Raw genomic sequence first — 19,483 nt, 5'->3', positions numbered from 1 at the left:
GAATTCACCTGTGTGCCTTAGAATCTAGCACATTTCATTTATTTGCTCAGTGTTTTGGCACCCTATACCTTGTTTTTCTCAAGAGAAGCAGGCATACCTTATAATGTGTACCTTGCATTTGTATGTCCCTGAGTATATTGACTTAGGTTGCTTATTTGATCTTCTTCTCTAAGTCACTTTAGGTAGGTATTCTCCCTGTTTTACAGATGAAGAAACTATGAAAAAGAAATGCCAAGTGACTTGTCCAAGGTCGTATAAGGAATGGAGTCAGACAAAAGGAAGAAGCATTGGACTTTGAACAAGAGTTGGAGTTTCTTGTTCTAGCTCTATTGTTATTTGATGTAACCCTGAGAAAGTCATAGCCGTAACTTTTTTTTCTTACCTAGTGGCTATTGCAATAAAATGAAGTAATATGTGAAAGTTCTTTGAAAACAACCAGTTATACAAAGGTACATGAGATTTCCTGTAGGTTTCTTTTGTATTATGCTGCTTTCACTACTCATCACATCAGTTATTGTATTAATACTGCATTATGGTGTCTTATTGATTTCTCTCTCATCCTGAGTATGAAAACTTCTGGGCAGCCATTGTGCCCTGTTTATATCTCCATACCTACATCTTAGGACAAACTGGATGCATAGAAAACATTTAGTAAGTGTTTAATGAAATAACTGATATGTGGATTTACCTCATAGAGTTTTAAAAAATTGTTCTCTGTAGTTAAACTTGAAGCTGCTTGGGAATAGGGATGTTTATTTACTATTATATTCTTTGTGCTTGGTGCATAGAATGCATGTAATAAATAGTGGTTGTATCAATTGATATAATTAATGTCAGGCTGTGGTCTTAGTATGTCCACCAGTGTATTGATTATTATGGTAATTTGTTATTTAGACTAAACTTACATGTAACTCTGAGGAGGTACTTACAAGCTGTAAGCTGTTCCCCGGCACACAGTCACCTGATAATAGAAACTTGCAGAAGGAAAACCTAGAATGGGTAGATATGGAGTTGAGAAGGAAATTAATGAATCTGTAGGGGAGCAATATCATCTTCCTGTATTCACTTTTGGAACACTAAAGGTGGCGACTTCTCTGCTAGCAGCTCAGGTTGACAGCAGATAGTCTGTGGGAGGAGATTTATCATTTGACTTCAGTTATGTCTTCATATATCTCACCACAGTGACCAACTCTGCCCTTCCCCTCAGTGTACTAGCCACATTAGAGTTTGCTGTTCTATTGTCTCTTCAGCTTATCTTGGACACTTTTGTCAAATTACTTTAATGGAAATTCATTTCCTGTTGTATCATTCCTATGGTAAAATTAAACTTTTATTCTCTGCCTCCAGTTTGTTCCTATATATTTATTTTTCTTTTTTTCAGCATTGATTTTTTTATTTACAGGTTTGTGACTTGACAGCCCATCCCTGACCTAGGCCCTGCTTCTTCTACAAAAGCAATCTGAAATGGGGCTTCTCAGTTGGCATGGGGGAGCCAGCACGCTATCTAGGCCCAGCCAAAGAACCTGGGGGAATAGTAGCTTTGAAACTCAAGCCACAGTCATTGGAAGGGAGGGAAGGAGGGCAGGACTTCTAGTTCAAATGGGCAGTGTGCTGATGAAGTAGACAAGGAGGCTTATGAGGTCTGTTCACCTTCCTGAGCCAGGGCCCCAAAGCTGGGGGAAGGAGTGGCAGAGCTGGGGAAGGGACAAGTCAAAAGGGTTTTGGAGTTAGGTGAGGCCAGATTAGGTCTTTCAAGCCCAGTAACCTCTCAGGACTCTATGTCTAGGAATACACCTCCACAGCCATACTTAAAACCATACCCACCCACACCCACTCTACGTGCATAGAGGTCTGCAACAGCATTGAACCACCCTGGATTCCTAGGATGTCTCTGAATTGGTACCTAGCCCATGGGTCCATGGCAGGTGGAACTGCCAAGGGATGGATCATCTGCATTGTTGCTGATTGGCCCCTCACAGACAACGATCCAACTGATGTACACATTCACTGATTCTGACAGACATGTGATGTCATCTAGAATTCCTCTGGGAATGCTATAGAAGAAATGACTCCAGTGTTGTGGTCATGGTCCATTTTAACATCATGAAACTTAAGTGGTTGCAAAGGGTCAGGTGAACTGGGTCTCCAGGGTGTCTTCTTGGAGTTTGGCATCTGATTTGACTTTCTGCATCCCATGTCTATAGCTGGGTGAACCTGTACTCATCTCCCCTTCTATACATTTTTCTCCCATTGAGTTCTAGAAAGGTAAATGTAAGTGATATTGCTGGGTTGTAAATGGTATTACTGAGTCAGGTTACCTGACATTGTCATCTCTTGCTGTATACTGATAAACATTCTTGCTATCCTTGATTGAATGCTTAAAAAATGGCATATCATTCTGAGGTTCCTTACAAATGTGCCATTTTATTAACACAGTTGGTCTGCTAGCAGACCCAGGGTAAATGGATCAAGGCACGGCAGGATCCTACCATGGTGCTGTCCCAAGAGGTGGATATGGATATGTATATCCTTGCCCAGGAGAGCCTTGGCTGTGCGGCCGTTCTGGCTCCTAAAAGTGATGATGTTCTCTGAGATCTCATATGTGTGTCTTTGGATAGCCTCAGCTGGTACAGCAAGAGGAGGTTCTTATTTGTATATTTAAGAGTAGGCTGGTGGGCTGGGGTTGCAGCTCAGTAGTAGAGCATTTGCCTGGCACATGTGAGGTGCTGTGTTTGATCCTTGGCAGCACATAAAAATAAGTAAATAAATAATATAAAGGTATTTTTGTCCATCTACAACCAAAAACAAATTAAAAAAAAAAAAAAGTAGGCTGGCAATTGCAAAACTGGGCTAAGTGAATTCACCCTACTAAATCTGTTACACCACACTCTGCCCTCATCCTTTTATCTCCCCAATAGCAACAAAAATGAAGTTATAGGACCTGCATAGTTGAGATGTAAGCTTGGCTCCTGTGGCAAAGATGGGTCAGGGTGACTTCCAGGGTTCTTACTATGTCCTCCAGTACTGTTGTGCAGGTCTTCCTTTTCTTTTCTGAAATACTCATTTTATTTTCAGGGCAGCAGCGTGTCATCCATAATGTGTGACTCTCTTTCCTCCCTCCTGAAGAATTATACTAATTCCATTACCAAAAGCAATGTGTGCATTTTATCTCAGATCAGAGGCATAAACTAAACCATAGAAGTTGTTTTTAAGCTCACATGTGGATTTAAAGAAAAAAATTTTTTGTAGTTGTAGATGGACAGAATGCCTTTATTTTTTTTTAAAGAGAGTGAAAGAGGAGAGAGAGGAGAGAGAGAGAGAATTTTTAATATTTTATTTTTTAGTTCTCGGCGGACACAACATCTTTGTTGGTATGTGGTGCTGAGGATTGAACCCGGGCCGCACGCATGCCAGGCGAGCGCGCTACCGCTTGAGCCACATCCCCAGCCCAGAATGCCTTTATTTTATTTGTTTATTTTTATGTGATGCTAAGGATCAAACCCATTGCCTCACATGTGCTAGGCAAGCACTCTACCACTGAGATACAGCCCAGCCCCATTGTGGAATTTTTTAAAAAAGAACTTGAATTTAGTTTCTAGTTTTTCAAGAGAAGGATATTTCACAGAAATATTCAAATTCCTGTGTGTCTTGAAAAATTAAATTATCTTTTCTAGTTGGATTATCATTTACTGAATAGTAGCTGTGCCTTTTAATCAGAGCTTGTATACTCCATTTTGTCATAGTGCCACCCTACCCACTTTACTGCTTACTACACTTAGTTCTTTCTTTCTTTATTTTAATTAGGTATATATGACAGCAGAATGCATTTTGATTCATTTTACACAGTTGTAGCACAACTTTTCATTTCTCTGGTTGTACACCATATGTGCAGTTATACATGTACCTAGGGTAATGATGTCCATCTCACTCTACCATCTTTCCTGTCCCCAACCCCTCTCTGCCTTTGCCCAATCATACTTCCTCCACTTTTCCCATGCCCTCCCCCTGCATTATGGATCAGCATCCATTTATCAGAGAGAACATTTGGACTTTGATTTTTTTGGGATTGGCTTATTTTGCTTAGCATGATATTCTCTAACTCCATCTTACACTTAGTTCTTTAACTGGTGGTTTTCAGTCTTCACAGATCTAATACTTGGTAATGATTTCTGGTTTTTAATCATGAAATTAATAGATAATGTCTAATGTACTGTCTTCCAGAATTTTTAAGAAATCAATGGAACTCTATTACAAATGAAAAACATAAATTATTGCCTTTCTAATACAATTAGAATTTCAGCAAAAATACTCAGGGACAACTATACAAAAGAACATAATAAAGTTGCCAGATGCTCATATGTATAAGTTGAGAAGTAAGAAAGTATATGATACTTTTTCTGAAGTTTGACATTTTGAAGTACAGGCTAAAGAAGTATACATGTAGTTCCTGTGATTGTGTTTCTGACAACAGTGTGTGGTATTAGCAATTTATTCCATGAGTGGCATGGCCATTGGGGATAGAATTTTCCTAGAATGATAAATTATTACTAGACAATTTAATGTATTAAAATTTATATTGTATTTATATGTAAAATTGAATTGAATTTTGATACTTAGTTAAGAACAGTGATTTTTCTGGCAGATGTTTAAAAGTCATGTGAGATGTAGTATAATTGCTCATTGTGCAGGACTGCCTCATGCATTGCAGGATGTCTGGATTTCCTGAATGCCTGAAAATACCAACAGCCCACCCAGTCATTGTGTTTACCCGAACACACTTAATATTCTCACAGTGCCTCCTTGAGGGCAGGGTTTTTCTATTAAATATTATTGACCTTACGTTTTGAGTATGTTCTTATTCCTAAACAGAGTTAAGTTGTACTGCTTGTTTTGCTAGTTTAATAGGTACAAAAAAAAAATACCTTAAAGTTACTTTACTTTGAACTTCTTTGATTTCTTTATGTTTGCTTCTGATGTTTATTTTTCCTTTCATTGTTTTGTTAAAAATATTTTTAGTTGTAGCTGGTTGCAATACCTTTATTTTGTTTATTAATTTTATGTGGTGCTGGGGATCGAACCCAGGGCCTCGCACATGCTAGGCAAGTGCTCTACCACTGAGCTACAACCCCAGCCCCCCTTTCATTGTTTTACTTAATATGCTTGTGACCATAGTCCAGTTCTTTGTCTTAATGTATTTTTTTTCTTTTTAGTATTTTGTTAAAATATAGCATCTGTTTTTCTGATATGTACCTTTCAACATTTCAATATTGGGTGCCTGTGACTACTTTTTCATTGTAGTCTTTCTCTAACTTTCTATTTACAGGTTTCTTGAGAGCATTTATTTCAGCTGGGTTGGTAGTGCATGCCTGTAATTCCCAAGGCTTGGGAGGCTGAGGCAGGAGGGTTGCAAGTTCAAAACCAGTCTAAGCAACTTAGCAAGACCCTGTCTCTAAATAAAATATAAAAAGGAATGTAGCTCGGTGGTTAATCATCCCAGGCTTCAATCCTTGATACCAAAAAAACCTCCCCAAAACCCCAAAACAGCATTTATTTCATTTTCTTACATTTAGTCATTTAAAAATTACTGTTTAGAGAATGGAAATGTATTACATTTAAAAACTTTAAAAATGTTTCGAGTAGGGTAGAATTTAAGAGCTATTAATTCTGCTTTGATTGGTCTTTTGTAGAGTTTTTAAAAGAATGATACTCCATTCTTCAGATTTGGAGGAGTGGTAGCCATTTCTTTTCTTTTACAGTACTGGAAATTAAATCTAGGGGCTTATACATTATAGGCAAGCACTCAACTGCTGAGCTACATCCCTATGCCTAGTAGCTGTTTCTTAAAAATGCATATTCATAGACTCAAGCCTAAACCTACAGAACCAAAATTTTCTAGAAATGGTGCCCAAAAATCTACATTTCAACTAGAGTCTTCTAGATGATTCTTGTGTGTACAGTGGAGTTTAAAAGCTAGTTTAGCTTTTTCAATCCCCAAAAACCAAAGACTGAATGTTTTCTCTGATAAATGGATGCTAATCCATAATGGGGAGGGGCATGGGATGAGTGGAGGAATTTTGGATTGGGCAAAAGAGGGGGGCATGGGGATAGGAAAGATGATGGAATGAGACGGACATCATTATCCTAGGTAAATGTATGATTGTACAAATGGTGGGACCCTACTTCAAGTATAACCAGAGAAGTAAAAAATTGTGCTCCATTTGTGTACAATGAATTGAAGAGCATTCTGCTGTCATGTATAACTGATTAGAACAAATAAAATTTAAAAAATATTTTTATTAGTTATTGATGGACTTTTCACATGCTAGGCAAGCACTCTACCACTGAGCCACAACCCCCCAGAATAAATAAATTTTAAAAAATAAAAAAGGAAATATATTCTCAATCCCTCTAATAAGATTTCTCCAGGAAATATAATATTTGCCATTTGTTTTACATTTTTTAGCCTCTATGTTAATGCAAATAAATAAATTAATTAAAAATGTAAAAGAGCTAGTTTGGCTTTTTATTTTATTTATTTTTTCCCTCTTAAATTTTTCTCCAATAATGTATTGTTTGAAATAGATAAATATTAATTATTCTTTTAATATTTGGAAATCATTCAGCATTTATTTTTACTAATAATTATCTTAAAACAAGTTGATATTTTTCAATTTTTATTTGTATGTGACATGTGAGCTTGAGACATACATTAGTGGAATAGAGGGAATATTGTGCTGATATCTTCCTTTTCTCCCATTGGTAAACCTTGACATGGTCTAACATTTATTAATTATCCACTGTGTGTCAGGGACTTCTCAAGAATTCAAGAGTTAAGGTTCCCACTCAGAAAAGCCTAATGTTAGCCAGGTGCAGTGGCACATGCCTGTAATCCCAGTGGCTTGGGAGGCTGAGAAAGGAGAATTGTGAGTTCAAAGCTAGCTTCAACAATAGTGAGGCACTAAACAATTCAGTGAGACCCTGACTCTAACTAAATAAAATACAAAATAGGGCTGGAGATGTGACTCAGTGGTTGAGTGCCCCTGAGTTCAATCCCAATACAAAAAAATAATAATAATAATAATTTTTTCCCAATTTAAAATAATCAACAATAAATAAAATATTGCTTAGAATTCTAATTAAAATTCTAATTCTATCACCTTTTACTGTTAATGTCTATAAACACTCCAAGCTGTAGCCACAAGTAACTACTGATGATTGCTCAAACCCAACAAATTCTTTCACACCCTATGTAACTAACTGTTCATACTACTCCTGCTAATTGAAAAGCCATCCCTGAGTTGGGATTAGTGCCTCTTTGTTGCTGAAGCTGGCTTTGAACTCGTGATCCTTCTGTCTCAACCTCCCGAGCAAAATTATAAATTTTATATGAAAGAATAATTAACTGCCTTGACTAACTAATAAACTTGAAAAAAAGAACAGAGTAGAAGGGATTTCCTTTCAAGATATTGAAATGTGGGCTGGGGATGTGGCTCAAGCGGTAGCGCGCTCGCCTGGCGTGTGTGCGGCCCGGGTTCGATCCTCAGCACCACATACCAACAAAGATGTTGTGTCCGCCGAGAACTAAAAAATAAATATTAAAAAAAAATTCTCTCTCTCTCTCTCTCACTCTCTCTTTAAAAAAAAACCTTAATTAAAAAAAGAAAAGATATTGAAATGTTTTATGTTCTTGGCATAGTTGAACAGAATAGTCATAGATTCCAGTATAAATGAGAATTTAATATATGACAAAATTGGCATTTCAGTTCAGTGAGATAAGGACATATTTTTAATATATGATACTGGCACACCTGTGTATTGAGAAAAAAAATAAAATTGAGCCTTTCCTATACTTGTAGGAAAGTAAATTCTATCACTTGTAGAAGTAAATTCCATATGAATATAAAACTAAAATGTGATAAACCCCTTGATGTCTTGCAGGGAAATCTAGGACATTACATGTACTCATTAGGGTGATGTTTTCAAACTTCTTTACCACGACTAATAATATGAAATGTATTTTACACTGTGACCCAGAACGTAACACATTTGTAAAAAAATGAAACAAGTTTCACAGAACATTGCTTGCCTTTACTATGTGTGATGCCCTTGATGTATGTCCTCTTCCATATTTTTAAAAGTAGAAATATTGCCCATTTTATTTATTTCATGATCCACAGTTTGAAAAACATTGGTAGAGGGCGTAGGGAGTAGAAACCTTTAGAACCAGAAATTGGGGGCTGGGGTTGTCGCTCAGTGGTAGAGTGCTTGCCTAGCACGCTTGAGGCTCTAGATTCAATCCTCAGCAATTTTATTTATTTATTTTACATAAAAATAAATCAAATGAAGGTATTGTGTCCAACTACAACTTAAAACAAAAATCCAGAAGTTGTAAAATAAAAGTAAATACTTGGCTAGAACAATGAAATTTTTACCTCATACCTATCAAATTAGCAAATTTATAAATAATGCTGATTCCTAGCAGGAAAAGATTCATTGATTCCTAATGTATATGGGAGTTGCTACAGCTTTTTTGGGGAGCAGTCTGGCAAAACCTTTTCACATTAAAAATATATTTACCTAGGGCTGGGGATGTGGCTCAAGTGGTAGCGCGCTCACCTGGCATGCGTGCGGCCCGGGTCCGATCCTCAGCACCACATACAAACAAAGATGTTGTGTCCACCGAAAACTAAAAAATAAAATAAATATTAAAAATTCTCTCTCTCTCTCTTTTAAAAAAAATATATATATTTACCCTTTGATCTAACAGTTTTACTCTTTGAGAACCTATTCCATAGAAATAGAAAGGCTACTCTTAAAGATACATGAACAAACATGTTTATTACATCATCATTTTCAGATGACAAAAGAATAAAAGGAAATGATGCAAATGTACATTATTAGAAACTGGTTGAATAATTTATGCTACACCCATACTATTGACTGTTACACAGCCAGCAAAAAAATCTTATTAGTTGGTAGAATATTCATGAAATATTTACTATTGAATGGAGAAAATAAAATTAAATACCAAAAAAGTATATAATCCTTAGATGTGTGTGATATAAATTATTTTAATGTGTTTGAGGTAGGGTGGAGCAAGATATAGGAGAAAGTATTAAGTTAACATGATCATCCAGGGAAGTAAATTATTTGGACAGGGAATAAAGCCAAAATAAAAATGAAAGGGTGAAAAACTACACTAAAAAATCCCTGTAATAAAATATCCTTGTGCATTTATATAAGAGACTATGTATTGTATATGTACATTATACTGTATATATGTTATATGTATATTGTATGACATCCATATACGTGTGTGTATATATGTGTTAATAAAGAAGAAAAATGTGTGGGAATAAGTTATCTTCTGATAATGATGGCTGCCAATCAGAGCTTTCCTTTTTTCCCCATTTCTAAGAATGCTTATTTCAGGGACGTACCAGGATATTCTTAGGAGAATTCCTTATAAGTCATAAGGAACCTGAAGCAATTTCAGTTGTCAGACACATCCACTCTTCCATTAAATTATAGGTACCTTGTTAGATAGTGGTCTTTTCCTCCTGCCTTTTAATTTGCAGGGACAGATTCAGAGGAAGGCAATCAGAAGATCCTCATATGGTTGCTAGGCCCGGAGTTTCTTAGACTCCAAAAGAAGCTGAGTAGTTGAGTAGGATGATAGAGGAGAGAGAAAGTGATGGGTTTCTGTATATGGAACAAAGAAAGAAAGGTAGTTTGGAACTAGACTGTGAATGACATTGTCAGGCTAAGGAGTTTGATTTTCATTCTGTAGACTAAAGATTTGCAAATGCCATATGCTCTTGAAAAAACACTAATATTTAGTGAGCTGGAATGAAGTTTTGCAGGATAAAAATTAAACAATGCTAGTCTCTTCTCACTTTGAAGATAGCTTAAGGGGTAGAACTTTATATATATATATATATATATATATATATATATATATATATATATTTTTAGTTGTTGATGGACCTTTATTTTATTTATTTGTATGTAGTGCTGAGAATCGAACCTAGTGCCTCAGGCATACTAGGCAAGCACGTTACCACTGAGCCACAACCCCAGTCCCAAAGGGCTAGAGCTTTTTTTTAATATATATATCTTTATGTATTTTTATGTGGTGCTGAGGATTGAACCTAGTGCCTCACAGGTGCGAGGTGGGCACTCTACCACTGAGCTACAGTCCTAGCCCCCCAAAGGGGTAGAACTTTTAAAAGATTCATTGTACCTGTGTATTTTGTTTTTTTGTTTTTTTTTTCTTTTTTTCTTTTTTTTTTTTTTAATTTTTTATTGGTTGTTCACAACATTACAAAGCTCTTGACATATCATATTTCATACATTAGATTGAAGTGGGTTATGAACCCCCAATTTTACCCCAAATGCAGATTGCAGAATCACATCGGTTACACATCCACAATTTTACATAATGCCCTATTAGTAATTGTTGTATTCTGCTACCTTTCCTATCCCCTACTCTCCCCCCTCCCCTCCCCATCCAACTTCTCTCTCTACCCCATCTACTGTAGTTCATTTCTCTCCTTGTTTATTTTCCCATTCCCCTCACAACCTCTTATATGTAATTTTGTATAGCAATGAGGGTCTCCCTCCATTTCCATGCAATTTCCCTTTTCTCTCCCTTTCCCTCCCATCTCATGTCTCTGTTTAAAGTTAATCTTTTCTTCCTGCTCTCCCTCCCTACTCTGTTCATAGTTGCTCTCATTATATCAAAGAAGACATTTGTACCTGTGTATTTTGCTTAAACTGTGGACTGAGTAAACATTCAGAAAAGGTGATAGAAATGAGTTGAAAAGGACTCAACATTCTCAATTCTCTGAGTATGATTTCTATGGTTCTAGTATTTACATTGCATTCATACAGGTATGTTTTCTGCAACTAAAATTCCTCATTTGTATGGCCAACTTAGATATAACTTCATGGAGAGCAAACAGCATGTGCAGAAGCAGTACCAGCCTGGGGAGAATGTATAGGATAGGGGGAGGCAGTATGTGCCATGTGTATTGGAGCCCAGCAGTTTTAGGTTCAGTATCCAGCTCTACCCTGTTAGAGCTCTGGAGCTTCATGTAAGAAGCAGACTTATCTATGCTATTGACTTTTTCATCTGTGAAATAGGCATAACATTATTGCATATTCATAAGGTTGTTTTGATGATTGCATGAGTAAAATGTAGTAAATATATAATAAGTGGCTGCCTTTAAAATGTTTTCTAAAGAATACTGTGAATTCCAGATATCTGTTACTGGAAATTTGAGTGATTTTCTTTCAAGAAATGAATTATTCTCAAAGAATTTGAAAGTCTAATTTGAGGATGTTGGTAGAAAATTGCAGGGGTATGTTTTTAGTGCATAATAGGAGCAGTTGTCTCTCCTTTATGGAGAGATGTTCCAAGACCTCTAGTGCATGTCTGAATCCTTGGGTAGTACTGAACCCTACAGGCTGGTATAGGCTCCACACTTTCTGGCACAAACATGTTGCTATTAGAGCACATTTTTCTGTTTATGTTTTTTATCCACAAATTTAATGCCTTTTCTGTCTTTACTAAGTACTTCTCACTTACTATGGCAGTAGCCTTTGCAGTTTGAGATCCAACAGTAAGACTAATATGAATTTCTTTTTCTTTCACAGTTTCATTGATAGACATGTCATTCTAATTATAGAGCTTAGTAACCTCAGCACAGGATTTTTTTCTCTTTTTCGGTCAAGAACTTTCCTTTTTTCACTCAAAGTGATCATTTCATGGCTTACCTTTGGCATATCTGTGTTGCTAACACCACTACTCTTGCACTTTGGGACCATTATTAGGTAAAATAGAGGTTACTTGAACATAGCATTGTATACCATGACAATTAGATAATGAAGATGGCTTCTAAGTGACCAGTGGGACGGGTAACACATACAGTGTGGATATACTAGATAAGTGGATGGTTTACAGCCCAAGCAGGATGGGCTGGGATGGCTCAAGATTTTATCATGCTACTTAGGGTACCATGGTTTCTGAAAATTTTCATTTAATATTTTTGGACCACAGTTGACTCTGGGTAACTGAAACTGGAAAGTGAAACCATGGACAAATGGGGGCTGTGTTGCTCAAAACTGTTAACTAAAAAATCTGGGTCTGAGTGAAATCTTTTTGTCTCCTTTCCTATTTTTTTAAAAATTTTTTTATTTGAGAGAGAGAGAATTTTTTAATATTTATTTTTTGGTTCTCTGCGGACACAACATCTTTCTTTGTATGTGGTGCTGAGGATCGAACCCGGGCCACACGCATGCCAGGCGAGCACGCTACCACTTGAGCCACATCCCCAGCCCCTGTCTCCTTTCCTCTTTAGAGTACTTCATTCTCCGCACTCCGCTTCATGTTGTAAGGGTCCCAGAGCTGATCATTTTATTCCCCTGCACAGTGGCCATTTTCTCCAGGGCTTCTGAGGATTTTTTGGAGAAGTGCTCAGACAGCTGCTTCTCAGGGGTCTGCCTTCCTATTTCATCTTATCATGAGGTCATTTTGTGATATTCCCCAAACATTTAGATATTATTTTTTTCTGTTTTCTAGCTATTGTATGTTTATGGCCTTTTTAAACATCTTGTCACCTAGAGTAAATTTTTTACTAATTTGCAGTAGTATAATTTGACATGCATTTCTGTTTTGTCTTTTCAGGTGCCATTTGGTTAGTACTTTAGCGGCACGATGTACTCTGAGTGGAGGTCCCTGCATTTGGTGATTCAGAATGATCAGGGTCATACCAGTGTGCTGCACAGCTATCCAGAGAGCGTTGGGCGAGAGGTTGCAAATGCAGTGGTTCGTCCTCTTGGGCAGGCATTAGGCACCCCTTCAGTGGCTGGTAGTGAGAGTTTGTTAAAAACTGACAAAGAAGTAAGTGTTGATTCATTTCCTTCTATTATGTAAAAATATAAATTTGCTACTGAAAAGTTTATTTATTGTTGATTTTTAAATGAAGTTCTGCCCAATGTTCTGTGACTTCTCAGTTTTGATCTTTTTGAGATTGAGGGGTGGGGTTTGGAGTTTGTAGAGATTATAAGGAATGGATTTTACCTTTCATTACTGGGGCTTTCAGCTAGCCATGCCCAATTCTCCACTTGAGTTAAGTGCCCAAGACAGAGACTTGAATGTTAGATTCTTTCCCCTAATTTCTATTTCTGGGTGTTTTTGGAAGCCCTCATCCCTACCTCCAGATACCCCCTGATTAAAAGCCCATTTTACATCAAATTTTCAGGCTACATGTATGGCTGAGTTTGAGCTCTTCCATCTTCTCAGTCCCTGCCTGGCTTCCAGCTTTAAGAGTGCCATAGAAACTGGGTGTGGTGGTGCACACCTATAATCCCAGAGACTCTCGAGGGTGAGGCAGGAGGATTGCAAGTTCAAGGCCAGCCTCAGCAATTTAGCGAGACCCTATCTCTAGTAAGATATTTAGTGAGACCCTATCTCTAGTAATATAACTGAGTAGTAAATCACCTCTAGGTTCAATTCCCAGGACCAAAAAAGAAAAAGAAAAAAAAAAAAAAGACAAGAGTGCTATAGAGCAGATGAGCTCTTCATGTTGTAAGCCCAAGTCATGCTTGCCATTTCTAAAGATAAAGGACTCTTGGAGTAGTTCACCTTGGAGCTTGTCCTCTGTTCTTGGGTGTAGGAGATTGGATTAACCTCAGTGGAAAGTGATAAAGGAGTCCCAAGAATGGCCAATTCTGTAGGACCTTGCTAGTATGAGATTTAGCTAAGATGTGCAATTAAAACTTTGTCTCCTTGAGGAAACTCATGCAACCTTCAGGCTTTAGGTGTACCAAACCCTTTACCAGTTTCTTAGATCCTTTTTTCCTCTGTATTTTTTGTTTTGTTTTTGGTACCAGGATTGACCCTAGGGGTGCTTAACCATTGAACCACACCCCCGACCCTTTTTTTATATTTTATTCAGAGACAGAGTCTTACTGAGTTGAGAAGTACCTTGGTAATCTGCTCAGGCTGGCTTTGAACTTGTGATCATCCTATCTCAGCCTCTGGAGTTGCTGGGATTACAAGTGTGCACTACCGCACCTGGCACCTCCTTACTTTTTGATCTTTCATCAAGGACAGATTAGACTTGGATATGAGGTGAAAGCTTGCGGCTCTAGAGGCAGTTTGTTGATACTCTTGGCCATAGACCACTAAAGGGTGAAGTCCCTCAGTTAGAGGAGCATTTTTCTCTCACCAAAGGCTCCTAGACTTACCCCTTAGCACAGGCCCTGGCACACTCCTCTGGTTGTGGCTATGACCCCTTGCTACCTTCCCATGGGAAGAGATGGCATCTGGGTAGATAGAGGCTCCCTAGTGTAGCCCTTGTTTATTCTCCTTTCCTACCCTCTAGAGGAGATGAGAATAGTTCTTGAATACTGTATCTTCTAGAATTATACAATTCAACTACTGTGTGAAGATATTACCAAAGATGTCTTCTCCTTTTTCTTTTTATCTGATATTTAGTGACCTGCAACTTCCTTTAAGATCTCTTGTGTTGCTAAAACCTGACACACCACTCCTAATTTGTCAGCCACTCCTAATTTGTCACAGCTTCACTATGTTGCTCTAGACCTTAACATTTATTGCTGTTAAACCATATATTTTCTACTCTGAGCCTTTGTAGTTTTTGAGTTTAAAACATGTTATACACATACATATCTTTTCATATTTAACTTTAATTTTAGTTTTAAGTCTTTTCGAATCCTGAATTTCTGTCCAAAAAGCTGGCCACTGTTTTTATGTTTATGATAGCTACATATGATCAACATGTAATCTGTTGTTAAATTAAAATTTGGGAGCAGGGGCTGAGGTCATAGCTCAGTGGTAGAGCTCTTGCTTAGCATGTATAAGGCCCTGGGTTCTATCTCTAGTACTGAAGAAAAAAAAATATTGGCAGGGCCTTTGGCATACCACTGGATGGAACCTTTTTTTGAAATATCTTGGTGTAGTAATCCATTGTGATTCTCTCTTGATATCTTGACTAGTTGTACATCCAGGTATTTCATTATCTTATGGGATATATGTCTCCATCTTGTCATAAGGAAATTTCTTGCTAAAGCCCAGATACCCCTGTACCAGAGAAAGATATTAATTAATTAAGAATAGCTTCAAATTTCTAGTTAGAAGACCAGGATTCGAGTTTTTTTTTTTTAATATTTATTTTTTTAGTTAACACCTTTATTTCACGTGTTTATTTTTGTATGTGGTGCTGAGGATCGAACCCAGGGTCTCGCACGTGTGAGGCGAGCGCTTTACTGCTGAGCCACAACCCCAGCCCAGGGTTCAAGTTTTTAGTTTCACCATTTACCAAACAGTGATGGACTAAATTGCTTAAACTTGCTAAACTAAAGTTTTCTTTCCTCTCTCTCTCTCTCTCTCTTTTTTTTTTCTTTCTTTTTGGTACTGGGGGATTGAACCCTGGGGTGCTTTACCACTGAGGTATGTCCCCAGCCCTTTTCTTTCTTTTTTTTTTTTTTTAAATATTTTGTTTTTTAGTTGTAGTTGGGCATAATACCTTTATTTTATTTTATTTTATTTTATGTAGTGCTGAGGATCGAATCCAGCACCACGCATGTGCTAGGTGAGTGCTCTACCACTGAGCTACAACCCCAGCCCCCACTTTTTCTTTTTTATCTTGAGACAGGGTCTTGCTAAATTGCTGAGGGTCTCTCTAATTTGCTGAGGCTGGCCTGGAACTTGCAGTTTTCCTGCCTTAGCCTCCTAGGTCAATGGGATTACCTGTGTACCTTACTATGCCCCGTTTCAGTTTTCTTATGTATAAACTGAGAACAATTACCCTTTCACACAGGGTTAATATGATAGTTAGATGATTTTTATGCAAGTGGTTTATAAATTGCAAGGACTTTACAGTTGTTAGCTCACAGGAATCCTAATTAGTAAAGGAATGAAGCTTGTCTGGCATGACTTGATTTTTTTTTTGAGCAGATTGGTTCTTAGTGATTATATTCCCTTTTTATAAGTGTTCACTGATCACCTACTTAAATTGGTCCTAGAATTTTGTTTGGGATTCCCTTAAATATTAAAGTCTGTAGTGTCTGGAATATAGTATCCTATTCTTTTCCGAATTGGGGTATTTCTCCTTTCTCAGAGCATTGCATCCACTCTTTATGACTGAAAACGATATTTTACCAGTCTCTTGGGCAATTTTAGCCCTTAGTATATAATTCAGGGGGGTCAGGAGGCTGGGACTCCTTTAGTACAGCCAAGTGCCTTGTTAAGATCTTACCCTCAAAATGAATCTAGTTTTTGTGTGTAACTATAATGCTCCAATAAAAATGTTTTAAAAAGATCTTACCCAACTCCAGTCCCTTCACACCTACCCATTTTAAGTATTGTTTTCTTTGGCAGAGAAGACGGTTGTAAAACAAGAGCCCTTTTCCTTCCTGTCATTTGCTCCTATTACTGTTGTATAATCTGGAGATGGAATGAGATTGAATTTATGTATCTGATTTCATAAATGATACATATTCCTGTTGCAAATTAAATAGAGAAAAAAATCTAAAATTTTCTATTTTTGTGCTTCCAGTATTTATGGAAAATTGAAATGACTTTATTTCACAGAAGGAACAGTAATAATGTATAAAGGGTAAAAATAATTTATTTTCAGAGCCAGTTGCAGTGGCGGATTCCTGTAATCCCAGCGACTTGAGAGGCTGAGGCAGGAGGAATGTGAGTTCAAAGCCAGCCTCAGCAACTTATCGAGACCCTGTCTCTAAATAAAACATAAAAAGGGATGGAGATGTGGCTGAGTGGTTAAGTGCCCCTTTGTTCAATCTCCGGTACAAAAAAAAAAAAAAATTTCTTCTGAAATCCTTTGGCTTGGGAAATGTTATATGTCTGACACCTGAAAATTGTATTGTCTAGAATAAATTTGATATATATATTGAGATAAGTATAATATCAATTTAGAGGTTTTTGGCAATAAAAAAGCTTATTATTTTAATCTCCTGAGATATAGATAGGGATATATAATAATTCTATATGGATATTTTCTTTTGTTTAGGTAAAATGGACCATGGAAGTAATTTGCTATGGACTGACCCTTCCACTGGATGGAGAGACTGTAAAATATTGTGTTGATGTGTATACAGACTGGATTATGGCTTTAGTGTTGCCGAAAGATTCTATTCCATTGCCAGTTATTAAAGAGCCTAATCTATATATTCAAAGTATACTAAAACACTTACAAAATCTTTTTGTACCAAGGTAAGATGTACCCGTCTATCTGGCTTATTATTTAGATCATAACAAAACATTCATAAATGTTACTTTATTATATATAGAAGCTGATTTCATCATTAGTTCTTTGACCATTGACTTATTCATTCAGTTAAAGAGTATATTAATATGAATCAGAAAGATGGGCTTATATAATGTTTACCAGGAGTTATAAATAGTTGTGTGTTCATTTTAAATGATTTTGGCTTTTCTTCTAAGATCTGATAACTGTTAAATATAGTGCTCAAAAAAACATACTTTTGCCTGCCATAAGGCTTGTCTCCACTTGAGCTAAAGGCAACTAAGCCTTCTACCTTAAGTGAATCTTCCCTGTTAGAAGATGAAGCTTAGAGAAAAAAAGAAAGAAAGCTTGAAATTATTATAGCCAAATTTATGATGGGCCTAAAGATTACTCTTGAAAATTTGTTACTATTTTTTTCCTATCTTCTAAGGAAAAGGTCTTAAATATCAAAATTTAGAATATCTGCCTTGTTTGTGCTTACATTTTTTTTCCTGATTGTGAAACTATTATGTCTGCTGGGGTTGAAGGTACAGCTTAGTGGTGAAGTGCTTGCTTAGCACGTGCAAAGCCCTGGGTCCCATCCTTACTGCATGTATGCGCGCGCACGCGCACACACACACACACACACACACACACAGTTATTATATATCCTTATAATAGATTCTGGGAAATAAAGAAGAGAATGGAGAAGAAGCTTTAGTTGCCTGACTATTTGTGAGTGTCTGTTTTCAGATATGTTTTATGTCTGAAAGGGGCAGTGAGGTTTTTCTCCTTTTGGAAAAGTTCTAGTTGGGAGAACCAGAACTTTGGTCTGTCAGATAATGAAGGACTTTGAATCACTCAAAAACCAACTTTCTGAATTTTAACTTCCTAAATTTAGAATGAAATTTGCTTTGGAAAATCCAAATTAAAGAAGACAAGTCTTGACTGTGTGTAGTCTTCCACCTTAATCTTCCAAGTCTCTGGGTGCACACCCAGAGACTTGGAAGACTAAGATGGGGAATTGCAAGTTCAAGGCCAACCTCAACAACTTAGTGAGAGCCTCAGCAACTTATCAAGACCCTATCTCAAAATAAAATAAAATAAAATAAAAAAGACTGGGCCTATACCACAATGGTAAGGAGCCCTGCGTTCAATCCCTAGTACCCACCCCACCCTACCCCTGCAGGAACAAAACAAAACAAAAAACAAGTCTCCATTAAGGACTTTGGTAATAGATTCAGGTCTAAAATTTTTACCTGTTAGGAAGTACAAGTTGTAATCTGGCCCTTAACTAGATTAGCTGCTGCTAATTCTGTGAGTACTGCTGTTTAGTCAGACTCATAAAGTAAACATTCATTTAAGACTCCTTAAAGATCTGTCCCATCATCATCTTCCCTTTGTCTTCTTCCTTTTCCTTCTATCACCTCGTTGTCCACATCTCACTTTTATTGCTTCATTTTAATTTCAGTCTTGCAATGAGAAGCCTTCCCAGTTTCCAGCCTACTGGCTCACAGTAAACACACCCCCTCTGAATTTGTAGGGTACTTCCTGTATTACTCTTGTATCTCAGTGTTTTGTTGCTTATCCTTTAAAATGTGTTTCCTTTTTCCATCTAACCAGCTTGAGAGCAGAAACCAAGTTGTCTATATTTTGGGTTTTCTACTGTACCAGATGCAGTACTAGTACTATATTAGGTGTGTATCAAAAGCCTGTTTCTTGTGTTTATTGACTACAAATGGAAGTAATAACAAGAAATGTCTCAAGAGTAATTAGCAAGTTGTAGGCAAGTAGGTTCTTTTAAAATGTTATAGTTTTTAATCTTTCTTTCTTTAAAAAATATTTTTAGCAGTAGATGGACATAATAACTTTATTTATTTTTATGTGGTGCTGAGGATCAACCCCAGTGCCTCCCACTGCTAGGCAAGTGCTGTATCACTGAGCCACAACCCCAGCCTAGTTTTAATCTTTCTTATTATCCCATTTAGAAGACCAATTTACTGAATTTTTTTCTTTGCCTATGGGATGATCTTATGAGTAGTATTGGTACTCTTTCTTTGTACCTTTACCATTTTTCAGTGCTTAGTTACTTTGAACTGCTGGGGGAAAAAAATCAAAAAACAAAAACTAATGGTCTTTGAGTTAATTGGGCTTTGTGTTTACTTTTCTTTTTGAGAAACATGACTGCTTTATTAATTGTTCTA

The 19,483-nt window shown here is 37.0% G+C and overlaps 1 protein-coding gene across 9 annotated transcripts in view; it reads left to right on the top strand.

Moving 5' to 3' along the window:
* The window catches only part of RALGAPB (Ral GTPase activating protein non-catalytic subunit beta), a 108,314-nt gene that overhangs the window by 4,186 nt on the left and 84,645 nt on the right, over window positions 1-19,483 (top strand). For 5 of the 9 annotated variants that reach the window (XM_081293112.1, XM_081293111.1, XM_081293110.1 and 2 more), the window contains exons 2-3: window positions 12,689-12,904; window positions 17,064-17,266. The exons of 1 other annotated variant lie outside the window; for it this stretch is intronic. In XM_081293112.1, coding sequence (XP_081149238.1) covers window positions 12,719-12,904; window positions 17,064-17,266 — 389 coding nt within the window. In that variant the 5' untranslated portion in view covers window positions 12,689-12,718. Of the gene's footprint in view, window positions 1-12,688; window positions 12,905-15,584; window positions 15,621-17,063; window positions 17,267-19,483 lie in introns of those variants that run through there. 3 more of the 9 variants (XM_081293114.1, XM_081293113.1, XM_081293115.1) reach the window with 3 other exon arrangements.

The sequence above is a fragment of the Spermophilus citellus genome, assembly GCF_964194105.1.
Source record: "Spermophilus citellus genome assembly, chromosome: 4".
In the NCBI taxonomy this organism is placed as follows: Eukaryota; Metazoa; Chordata; class Mammalia; order Rodentia; family Sciuridae; genus Spermophilus; species Spermophilus citellus.
The sequence above is the reverse complement of the archived record's forward strand: the minus strand, read 5'-3'. Positions and strand labels throughout refer to the sequence as shown.